The following is an 11,564-nucleotide window of genomic DNA, read 5'->3' as shown; positions in this document are numbered from 1 at the left end:
ACCGGCATGAAAGACTGATAAGAACAGATTTTTTTTAACTTGGCTACCCCTGAGGGGTATCTTTTTATTTAGAATTCATAACATTTTACAAAGTGCATTACGATTTTTAAATATAATTTTTTTCAATAAAAACAAATTTTGATAATAAAATCACATATAACAATAAAAGTTCACATAAATACAATCATAATACACTTAAAATGGGCACTTGGTGGCTTTACAAAAGGGCGTTCCATTCATTAAAATACCATTTTCTAGCTAATAAAGGATAATATTTCTTGTCTAATAAAAAGTACTGGTACATATCACTAAAACAAAGAGCTAAAACATCATTCACAGATAAAATCTCATGTTTAAAAAGTAAAATGTTTCTGGCATTCCATAGAGCTGCTTTAACACAGTTTATGATCTTCCATGCCATTATCTCTTGAGTCCGTATTGGGCATTCCAGACATCCATAAAAAACAGCTGCAGAGTTTAAGTCCTTTATTTCTGTTATCTTCTTCACCAGAGGGAGTATTTTAGTCCATTCCCTTTTTGCATAAAAACAAGTCCAGAAAAGGTGGTACACGGTCTTGGGTTCCTGGCAGCCCTCCCTCGGGCATACTGCAGTGTTGGCCATCCTTCTTCGGTGCTGGAATGCCCGGCATGGAAGACACTCGTGTATGCAGCTCCAGGCCAGATCTTTCTGTGAATTAAAAAGATAAATCATATTTGCCATCTTCCATATTTTCCTGCATTTCTCTTCATTAAAATTATTCACAGGGGCAATAAAACCACTTTCTTTAATATATTTTAACAGTTTTTTGCTATTAGTTACTTCATTAATACTTTTTCCGTTAAAGTTGTACAGGTTGAAAATTTTCTCTAAAATCTTGTATTGTTGGGGAAGATTAAAAGCATAAGGACAGCTTAAAACAGTTTTCAACCACCCATTCCTCCTCATAAAAAAACCTGTATTAAAACGGATAAAATATGACCAGTAACTATCCTTAAAAAGTGTGCTAACACACATGCTAAAAAACTTGGTAAAAAGGAACGCCCTGATGTCGGGGAAGTCCTTTCCACCCATACCTTTTGGCATCATGACGATCTCTCTTCTCAATTTTTCACTCTTGGAGCTCCATAAAAAGGTAAAACATGCTTTAATAATTTTATTTAAAATCATTTTGGGGGTGGAAAGACCATGCTAAGATACAATAAAATGGGTAAAATCACCATCTTTGTAACTAAAACCTTCCCCTCCATCGTTAGCTTTCTCATGTTCCACATACAAATTTTTGTGTTTATTTTTTGAGCCACCAAGTCCCAGCTATTAAAACCATTGTTTGACTCACTGAAGGAGACCCCTAAAATCTGCACAGACTCAGACACAGGAATGGGTAAATCCCTTAAAAACAGTCCTCCTATATTTAAAACACTGCTTTTATTAAAATTTACCTTAAAACCGGAGGCACAACAAAAAAATTCAACTTGCTTTAGGGCTTTTTGAAGCGATGGGGTGTCCCTTCCGAGCACTGCCACATCGTCCATGTACCCCACTACTTTAGCCTCTAGTCCCCCTCCTCCCGGCAGGGGGACCCCTCTTATTTGCTTATCTCTCCTCAAGGTGCATAGTAGAGGCTCAAGCGCACATATGAAAAGTAGTGGGGACAAAGGACACCCCTGCTTCACTCCGGAATTTAAAATCACATCCTGTGTCTTAAAACCGTTAACTAAAATCTTGCTTGTGCATTTTTTATAAAAGGCCTTAAGAGACAATAAAAAGCCTTCAGGTATACCCATTTTCTCTAAAACCTTAAAAAGATAAAAATGTGACACTCTGTCAAAAGCCTTCTCGAAGTCTAAGGATAAAATGGCTAGTTTTCCGTTTCTAGACTTTGTGTCACTAATCACATCTTTTAAAAGGTTAAGATTTTCCCATATGCTCCTCCCAGGCACCCCACAGACCTGATTTGAATGGATTATTTTCTCTATTACACTTTTTAATCTATTTGCGCACAGTTTTGCCATCACTTTGTAGTCACAGTTGAGGAGGGTGATTGGTCTCCAGTTCTTTAGATCTGACCGGTCTCCCTTTTTGAACAGCAGGGAGACATCACCCTTCCTCCATGAACCTGGGAGGGCTTTTGTTTTAAATACTTCCGTAAAAAGGGAAAAAAGGTCATCTTTTAAAATACCATAAAAAATGACATAAAACTCAATGGGTATACCGTCAGGACCAGGCACCTTACCGGATTTAAAACTCCTGATCGTCTCTAAAACCTCCTGTTCCGAGATCTCCCTCTGTAAAAGAGACTGGGACACAGGGTCTAAAACATTGGTAATCTCCTTCAATGAGTCATTCATAAAATCAATATCAATATTTTTTGTATTAAAAAGATCCGCATAAAATGAATGTACCCTTTTTAAAATACCCTGTACATCTTTTTCTTCTTGTATATTATCAATTAACACCTTTTTATCCGTTACTTTCTTAAAAAAGTACCTGGAGCAGGTCTCGTTCTCTTCAAGGTGCTTTATTTTGGATCTGAAAATTATCTCTTTTCCCTTCTGCTCCAGGCACTGTTTAATTTCTTTTTTTAAGTCAGTAATTTCTCTATAAACCTCTATACCATTGTCTCTGAATTTGCACAGGGTTTGCAGACGGGTATTTAGAAGGGAGTAAAACTCACGCTTCTCTTTAGCTCTAGAGATCCCTACTCTAATAAAAAACTCTTATTTTTGTTTTCATTTTCTCCCACCATATACTGATGGGAGTGTTAGGATCTCTTACCCGTCTGCAGTCCTTGTAGAAGTTGATAAAATCGGATAAAACCTGCAGATCTTCTAAAAGGGATACATTCATCTTCCAGGCATTCCTCCCAGTCTTTTTTCTAAAATCACTCTTCACCTTAAAAGATAAAAGTTTGTGATCAGAAAAAACATTGGTTAAAACATCACACTTAAAAGGCAGTACTTGATAAGAACAGAAGATAAAATCGATCCTGGAGCTGCAGTTTGTGTTGCTCCAGGTCACACCGTCTCTTTCTGGTAAAATACTATTGCATTTCTTAAAAACATCAGTAAGTCTAAAATCAATAATCATATTTTTTAACATAGAAGATGTTTTATCATAGTTTCTACTTACTGAATTGGTAAAACGGTGCTCCCCCCTTAAAATACAATTAAAATCACCTGCTAAAATAAGAGGTTCAGAATCATTGATAAAAAGGGGTAAAATCTCTAACATCCGTGCTCTATCATTTTTATTGGGTGAACCATAAAAATTTAAAAACTGCCATTTAATACCATCAATAAAAGCTTTAACCAATAAAATTCTGCCTGGTAAAATCTCATGAATAAAATCAATAAAAGCATTTCCTTTAAAAAGTATGGCGACCCCTGCTGATCTGGATTCGTTAGATCCAGACCAGACTGATGGACCGTGTACCCAATCTTTTTTTATACTTTTCATAATTTAAACTATGCGGGATGCCGCACTCCTGCAGGAAAACCACAGAAGCAGCAAAAATAGACAAGTACTTAAAAAGGGCAACCCGTTTCGCTCGTGAATTTATACTTCTTACATTCATAGACAATCCGGACAACTCAGCCATTGGAGATGTAAAAAAGAAAAGGGAGGCTCAGATAACAAACTAAAGACCAGATTGCGCACTGGAGCTTTCGTTACCCCCCACCTCCGACTCTACCGTACACATAGAGGAAGCCGGAGAGGAACCACCATCGCTCGAGCAGCCCCCCTCTTCCAAGACCACAGGTGTATAGACGGAGTACATTGGTAAGAACAGCTTCTGGGCTCCATTCTCTTTTTCGGCGTCCACCTCTTACCCCTCCATAGGGGTCGGGTGCGTACTTAGGTCCGTTTCCGGGACCTCGGAGATGGTCACCCCTGAAACCTCCTCCTGGCTGGGAGGAGGAGGGGTATCCACCGCTGGGACCTGTGGAGGAGCTTCACTTGGAGCCCCCGTCACGACAGGAACTTCCATCTGCTCCTCCTGGACCACCTCCGAGTCCGGACGCCCTTTGGAGCCCCTTCGTCTTTTCACCTTTGCTACTCCGTCCGGGTTTTCACACTCAGGGGGACCCCGAGCAGGAGGACCTTCCGGGGTGGAATCGGGCACCTCTCGCTCTTCCACCTTCTCTGAGGTATCTGCCCAATCCCCTCTCGCATTTCTCTTCCCCGGCCTCCTCTCTATTGGGGTCCCCCTTTCCCCCTGTGCCTCTTTCTCCTGGGGTTCTTTTGGGGGGGCCGTGGTCTCCATCTCACAGCTTACCTCTTCTTGTGGGGGGTGCTCCTCCTCTCTGGCTTTTCCCCAGGCTGGTTTCCGGACGTCTCTCTTGGGTTGCCCTTGCTGTTCTGTGGTTTTTTTTGGTCTGTGGGGACAGGAAGCATACACGTGACCAAAGTGACGGCAAAAATTACATCTCAAACCCTTATCAAATTTTTCTGTTTCATGTTGCATGCTTCAACATTTCTTACAGGAACTTTCACAATTTTCCTTTATGTGCCCATAACGTTGGCACCTTCTGCAGAAATTTGGCATTCCCGCAAAAAAGAGGTCGCCACACACATTGTTTAATTTAAAACGAGCAGGCGGTAAAAGTATCCCCCCTGGGAGGGTGGGGTCTTTGTTGCACGTGACTTGATATCGCCATTTTGAGGTCCAGACACCACAGTCGTTCATGATTTTTCCTCTGAACTCCACCTTTTTAAAGTAGGCTGTCAGGAACCCATCGATCTCTCTCTGATTTACAAAAGGGGAGTACATCTTCACGACAATCAACTTGGTTTCATCTAGGACGTGCTCGACAATTTGGATACCCTTAAGCCTCGGATCATCTTGTTTTGGAATTCTCATTACCGCATCTAAGAATACGCCTTCCCCTATGAAAGTGCAGTCGTAGATCCTCCGCTTAGGGTAATCCTGGATGGCCAAAATCTCTCGCTTACGAACATTAAGAATCTTGTCGAGCACGTTCTCTATCACGAACCTCATGCCACGTGCATCCGCCGCATCACCTGTGAGAATGACCCGCACAGTGTGTTTAATCCGGGCATAAGCCGGTACCGAACCAGGATCTAGATCTTCATCCATGGTTCATTCGTGTTTTGGTCTGGTTCTCTCCGCTCCAACCAACCAGCCAATTCGCTCAAACCTCTCTCCACCCGAAGGCTTTGAGAGGCGATCGCAACCCGTTACCCTGGGACTAAGCCCTCTCCCCAATAGCAACAAATGGGTGAAGCCCAGGCAATAAACCTGGGCGATCCCACAAGGCCGAGGAGAGGGGTACCCAAGTACCTTCTGACCAGATCTCCTGTATTACTACACTTGATCTTAGCCAAAAGGCCGAGAAGCGATAACCGTGAAAGGGGCAGGCCCAACAAGGTCCCCTTCATGTGCACTATCACTGCTTGCAGGAAGGGAGGCTGCCAGCCAATTTCCCATGCACACTCTGGCTGGGTGGCAGTCAACCACCAGTACACACAGCAGACCCTAAACCCATACCATTATTGCTAAGCAGCAAGACAGGAGCCCATTGCACTCCGATGGGGCCTTTTTAAATGCAATCCATAACCCGGATTTGCCAGGAACCCTTCTTACTCCTCCTACTTGCATGTGACTTTGGGCTTAGGATCTGCATAGGAAACACACACACAAGCACACACCTACCTTTGTTGCCTGCAGATGCCTCCTTGGCTGTCCCCAAACGGTATCAAACCAACAGCCACGGGAAGCTGTAAGGATAGAGGACATGCCTGCATCCTATTGGACTCACTTGTTTTGGTTTAATCCGGGTTATATGACTATCTATGGCGGTGATGGTTCTCATAAAGCTGTTGTTTCTGTGAAGGTTCTAGGCGACATAACAATCTCCATGGTTACATACACAACAAAGGTGAGTTGTTGTTTACACTTTGCAATGCCAGTGAGTGAAATCATAGCACAGTAGTTCTAAGGGTTCTAGATGGATGCAACAATCTCCTGTTGCTTCTCTGAAGGTTCTAGATGACATCACCATCTCCATGTCACATACACATCAAAGGTGTCAGTGATGTCAGTGGTATTGAGTGACATCATAGCACAGTGCTAAGGGTCCTGGATGCAGCAGCAATATCTCAATGGAGAATACATTTATATATGTGTGTATATATACATTATATATATATATACATATATATTTCTTCGCCAAATTCATTTTTAAACCCGTTTTCACCTTTTTCTCCCTTTTCCTCTCTCCTTTTCCTCTTAATTTTTTTCCCCATTTTTACATGTTTTTCTTCCTTCCTCCTTTTTTCTCTGCGTATTATTCTTATTTTTCTTCTTATTTTTCATCTTATTCAGACCCTATCATTGCAGCAATGTTGATTGACCATGCATTGCTTCTGTGGTATTGCAAAGACAAAGACAAATGTTTCCGGCCATCCATTGCACTAATGGATTGGTCATCAGCTGGCTGTCTATGTCCCGCATCAATATAGACCAAAGTACAGAGGGTTAGGCTATGCTATTGTGCACCTACCTAATGCATCAAAAGGTGCAAGGCCCTTGCTAAATTCTGTGCACAGACTTTGAGATCTATGCTTTAGACTGTATCTAAACCTGCTCCAACATGGACTGACATTTTGGCCTACTTTCAGCCGATGCGACTTGTCTGTCGCTGAAAATTCGCTTTTTATATATTCAGCACCTATGTATAATGTTGTAAAAATGCTCTAGAAGCTAAAGTCGCAGAAATGTCACACATAACACAAAACACATATCAAGTCTGGAACTATGACTTCCACTATCAGAATAATATGTATCTAACAAAGGACACACTCCACACGCTTCAGCCACATCCTTTAACTTAAAGTCACACATCATACTTTTAAGGATATTCCCAGATACATCCACATTCCCCTCAATTTCACAGTGTAAATCCCCCACCCACACCACAGGTATTTTCCCCGGAAGAAACCTCTTGATTACCTCCAACAACCCCACCAGCTCCTCCCTCCTCACCGGCACATATACATTTATCAACCTAAATTTAACCCCCTGTACCTTCACCTCCACCATGATACACCTCCCCTCCTCTATTGCCTCATAACTACAAACTTCAAACTTAAAGCTCTTGAAAAGCACCCCATCATTCCTATTATTCCCCGACACTGACCAAACAGCAGGACCATAAACCCATTCTCCCTTCCCAGGAATATCATTTAAACCACATTCCTGCAGACAAATAATGTCCACCTTTTTCCCTGCCAAGTCCTCCAAAATAGCTGCCCTTCTGACTTTACTTCAAAACACTCTAACGTTTAGAGAACCAACTAAAAAAGACATACCACCATCTTAACAACCTTAAGAAAGAATTTTAGCAACAAAAGAAAAAAAGTTATTTAGGTAGCTTTCCTCAGCGGTGTGGGAGAAGCTTCTCCCGCAGAGCACGCATCCATGTCGCTCTCAGATAGCGGTTCATACCGATTGCCCGTAGCCACCAACATCGGCTCCACCTGTCCACCAGAAAGATTCCTGGCCGTCTTCCTGGGGGGACGAAAAAGATCAATGTCCTCCTCACGGCCTTCACCCTCAGAGGATGACCAATCTTCAATTTTAGGCGGCTCTTCAACTGGGGGACTGGGAGCATCCTCAATCTCCCCTTCTTCTGCTTGCACCACCATTTGTTCCACCACCACCACAGATTCCTGCACGTCTCCAATAATTACACTCTCTCTCACAGGAACCAGTGCAGCCTCAGCTGCCTCCTCCCCTATTCAACTCTGGACAGTTTTTGTAGACATGGCCAGCTTCCCCACATAGGTCACAGGTCCTAGGGTGTGGACATGAACCTGCCTCATGCCCTGGTTGCTTACAGTTGCTGCATTTCTTACTGCCGGGGCAGGCCTCCTTCACATGTCCAAACAATAGACAATTTCTACAAAAGGACGGCTGTCCATAGTAGTACAAGTAGCCTTTATAACCAGCAATGGTAAAGTTTGCCGGAGGGTGCTTAAAGCCTCCAATACAATCTTCATCAAGCCTCAACTTCACAAAAAATTTATAAGTGCCGTTGAATAAACCAAATGTCTGCTTAATAACAGCAGCGATGGACTCACAATATATACTCAGAAAGTTCTTAATCATAGAGACATCAACAAACGGATTATACATGTGGATAAACAAAGTCTTGGTCCCCATTTCAAAGAGGGGGTAGAAGCTCACATTCTGCAAAACCTCGCCACCACTATTCTGTTTTAAGCATTCATAAAAGTTCTGGCAGTCAGCATCGTATAAGAAGGACACGTCATAAATACCTTGGCACTTGTTCTCCTGGACACAAAAGAGGTCGCTCAAGGAAAATCCTGCCAATCTCTCCACAATAGAATGGCCGATATAGTCAATGCTGTTCCTTAGACGGTCTGTGGTTAGCACCTTGATTCGTACGGTCTTCTCCACTGCAGACATGTTAGATCCAGTCATCTTCCTTTCCAAATCTGTCGGTAACGAGTACCACAGTCTTGATCACCTACGCAGCTAGTCGCAACGTAGTTTACTCGCACCCTCAGCACCGACCTAGGCAATAATTATTTTTTAAGAGCTGAGGAACATGCTCTCGAATCACCTAAAGTGCAAGAAAAAGTGCAAACGTGTTACAGTAAAATAAATGTGCACAAAGGATGCGGTATATCGCAAGCCCTTCTCCGATACGAGAGAGACCCCCCAACAAACCTTACCCTTCGCCTCTGGACCAAAAGGTACACGTGAGGTTCCAGGTTCGATGTCCCTTTTCGCCGAAGCTATTAGGGGACCACAAATGCTCCCGGCATCCCCCTTGGCATCAGCTAAGGTATCTGCCCGCAGAGCCGATAACGGTAGGTACCCTGCCAAAGCAGGAGTACACGGGGTGTTTGCAGGGAGGTGCGGAACCTAATGGCCACACACACCTCCCCTAGACCGTCAGGAGGGACACCCAGAAGGGCTACCGCATCCTGACAAATCCTGTGAACACACAACACGCAAAAAGTGACACAGTGAGACAAAAAGAAATAAATAAGTGAATGTGTGCAGATATACTGCCCGGACATCCGGCCGGATCTATAAAAATGTCTCTGATCCTAGCCAGAAGGCCGGGAATCAAGAGGTGAGTGCCACAAGGTGAAGAGATTATGGTGCCCGTGCTTCAACTCAGTGAGTCCATCCTCCCAGTGAGTTTCGGCACCTCGGGGTCACCACTCCCCGGGGCACAAACTACTGTCCACATTCTGTCCTCTCACCATATTAATATTACACTGAACCTCCTTCTCCCGGAAACACTTCATCATACACTTCTTCTCCTTTAACACATCCTGTCTCACTCCTAGCAAACCAAACTTTCTCATGAACACCTCAACAAACACATACCAACCAGGACTCACCAAAGCATACAGCTTTCTCAGATCTCTCTCCATCCACCCTAATCTGCATAACACCCCCCCTCCTAGAAACCTCATCATACATGCAAATTTCCCCAGCTCTCCCATACTCCTCCTCACAGCAAACAATACATTAATCCCCAGATACACTTCAACATTAGGAAAATTAATTCCTCCATTCCTACACTCCTTCATCACATTCTCTCTTCTCACCTTCTCCACTTTCGACCCCCAGAAAAATACAAACAAAATCCCATTCAACTTTCTCACTGTCATATAACCTGGTGGAAAAACCAAAGCCACATACAGCAGAATTGGCAATATCACACTCTTAATCACCACAATCATTGACAACTCATATATGAACCGCTTCTCGGCCTTTTGGCTAAGATCAAGTGTAGTATCTGTTCTTATCAGTTTTTCATGCCGGTGTACCGTAACGCCGGTGTGGGGCTGGTGGGGATGGGTGCTGCATGGAGGATGCAGGTGTACCGGGGCTGGTTCTGAGGAATCAGCTCGACGGCTGCCCCGATGTGACCTGTTCCCTCCGGGTCTCGCCATGAGGCTGAGAGGGTCTAGAGCCGAGGTACTTTTGTGCCTCGGGGAGTGGTGACCCCGAGGTGCCGAAACTCACTGGGAGGATAGACTCACTGAGTTGAAGCACGGGCACCATAATCTCTTCACCTTGTGGCACTCACCTCTTTATTCCCGGCCTTCTGGCTAGGATCAGAGACATTTTTATAGATCCGGCCGGATGTCCGGGCAGTATATCTGCACACATTCACTTATTTATTTCTTTTTTGTCTCACTGTGTCACTTTTTGCGTGTTGTGTGTTCACAGGATTTGTCAGGATGCGGTAGCCCTTCTGGGTGTCCCTCCTGGTGGTCTAGGGGAGGTGTGTGTGGCCATTAGGTTTCGCACCTCCCTGCAAACACCCCGGGTACTCCTGCTTTGGCAGGGTACCTACCGTTATCGGCTCTGCGGGCAGATACCTTGGCCAACGCCAAGGGGGATGCCGGGAGCATTTGTGGTCCCCTAGTAGCTTCGGCGAAAAGGGACATCGAACCTGGAACCTCGCAGGTACCTTTTGGTCCGGAGGCGAAGGGTAAGGTTTGTTAGGGGGCCTCTCTCCTATCGGAGAAGGGCTTGCGATAGACCGCATCCTTTGTGCACGTTTTTTTAGTGTAACACGTTTGCACTTTTTCTTGCACTTTGGGTGAATCGAAAGCACGTTCCTCGGCTTTAGATAAAGAACTCATACATGAACTTGCTTCTTGCTAGTATCTGTTCTTATCCGTTTTCATGCTGGTGGGGATGGGTGCTGCATGGAGGATGCAGGTGTTCCGGGGCTGGTTCTGAAGAATCAGCTCGACGGCTGCCCCGATGTGACCTGTTCCATCCGGGTCTCGCCATGAGGCTGAGAGGGTCTAGAGCCGAGGTACTTTTGTGCCTCGGGGAGTGGTGACCCCGAGGTGCCGAAACTCACTGGGAGGATAGGCTCACTGAGTTGAAGCACGGGCACCATAATCTCTTCACCTTGTGGCACTCACCTCTTGATTCCCGGCCTTCTGGCTAGGATCAGAGAAATGTTTATAGATCCGGCCGGATGTCCGGGCAGTATATCTGCACACATTCACTTATTTATTTCTTTTTGTCTCACTGTGTCACTTTTTGTGTGTTGTCAGGATGCGGTGTCCCTCCTGGCGGTCTAGGGGAGGTGTGTGTGGCCATTAGGTTCCGCACCTCCGTGCAAACACCCCGGGTACTCCTGCTTTGGCAGGATACCTACCGTTATCGGCTCTGCGGGCAGATACCTTGGCTAACGCCAAGGGGGATGCCGGGAGCATTTGTGGTCCCCTAGTAGCTTCGGCGAAAAGGGACATCGAACCTGGAACCTCGCAGGTACCTTTTGGTCCGGAGGCGAAGGGTAAGGTTTGTTGGGGGGCCTCTCTCCTATCGGAGAGGGGCTTGCGATAGACCGCACCCTTTGTGCACGTTTTTTTAGTGTAACACGTTTGCACTTTTTCTTGCACTTTGGGTGAATCGAGAGCACGTTCCTCGGCTTTAAAAAAAAAAAAAGAAAAAAATACATGAACTCGATTCTCGCTTCTGGCTGAGAGACACGGTCCATTACATCCAGGACCGCGGGGGCCGCGCCGCCCT

At 44.7% G+C, this 11,564-nt stretch overlaps 1 protein-coding gene and 1 pseudogene across 1 annotated transcript; one reads left to right on the top strand and one right to left on the bottom strand.

Annotated features, from left to right (window-relative positions):
- Nucleotides 1-207: 207 nt before the first annotated feature.
- Nucleotides 208-5,099, bottom strand: LOC130297300 (uncharacterized). Its single transcript, XM_056549609.1, has 4 exons — nt 4,528-5,099; nt 4,278-4,377; nt 2,777-2,893; nt 208-688 (listed from the first exon to the last, which is right to left on the bottom strand). The coding sequence occupies exons 1-4, from the start codon at nt 5,097-5,099 to the stop codon at nt 218-220; spliced, it is 1,260 nt and encodes a 419-aa protein (XP_056405584.1). The 3' UTR covers nt 208-217.
- Nucleotides 5,100-9,765: 4,666 nt separating this feature from the next.
- Nucleotides 9,766-9,943, top strand: LOC130297809 (U2 spliceosomal RNA; annotated as a pseudogene).
- Nucleotides 9,944-11,564: the final 1,621 nt, after the last annotated feature.

The sequence above is a fragment of the Hyla sarda genome, chromosome 13, assembly GCF_029499605.1.
Source record: "Hyla sarda isolate aHylSar1 chromosome 13, aHylSar1.hap1, whole genome shotgun sequence".
In the NCBI taxonomy this organism is placed as follows: domain Eukaryota; kingdom Metazoa; phylum Chordata; class Amphibia; order Anura; family Hylidae; genus Hyla; species Hyla sarda.
Note: the sequence above shows the minus strand (reverse complement) of the source record. Positions and strands in the feature narration are given on the sequence as shown.

Excerpts from the sequence above, each read along its gene's own strand:
- LOC130297300 (XM_056549609.1), bottom strand. The coding sequence starts at position 5,099 with ATGGATGAAGATCTAGATCCTGGTTCGGTACCGGCTTATGCCCGGATT. Across the intron at positions 4,378-4,527 it reads ATGCCAAATTTCTGCAGAAG|ACCAAAAAAAACCACAGAAC; the intron begins GTGCCAACGTTA and ends CTGTCCCCACAG. Across the intron at positions 689-2,776 it reads TCTACAAGGACTGCAGACGG|AAAGATCTGGCCTGGAGCTG; the intron begins GTAAGAGATCCT and ends TTTAATTCACAG.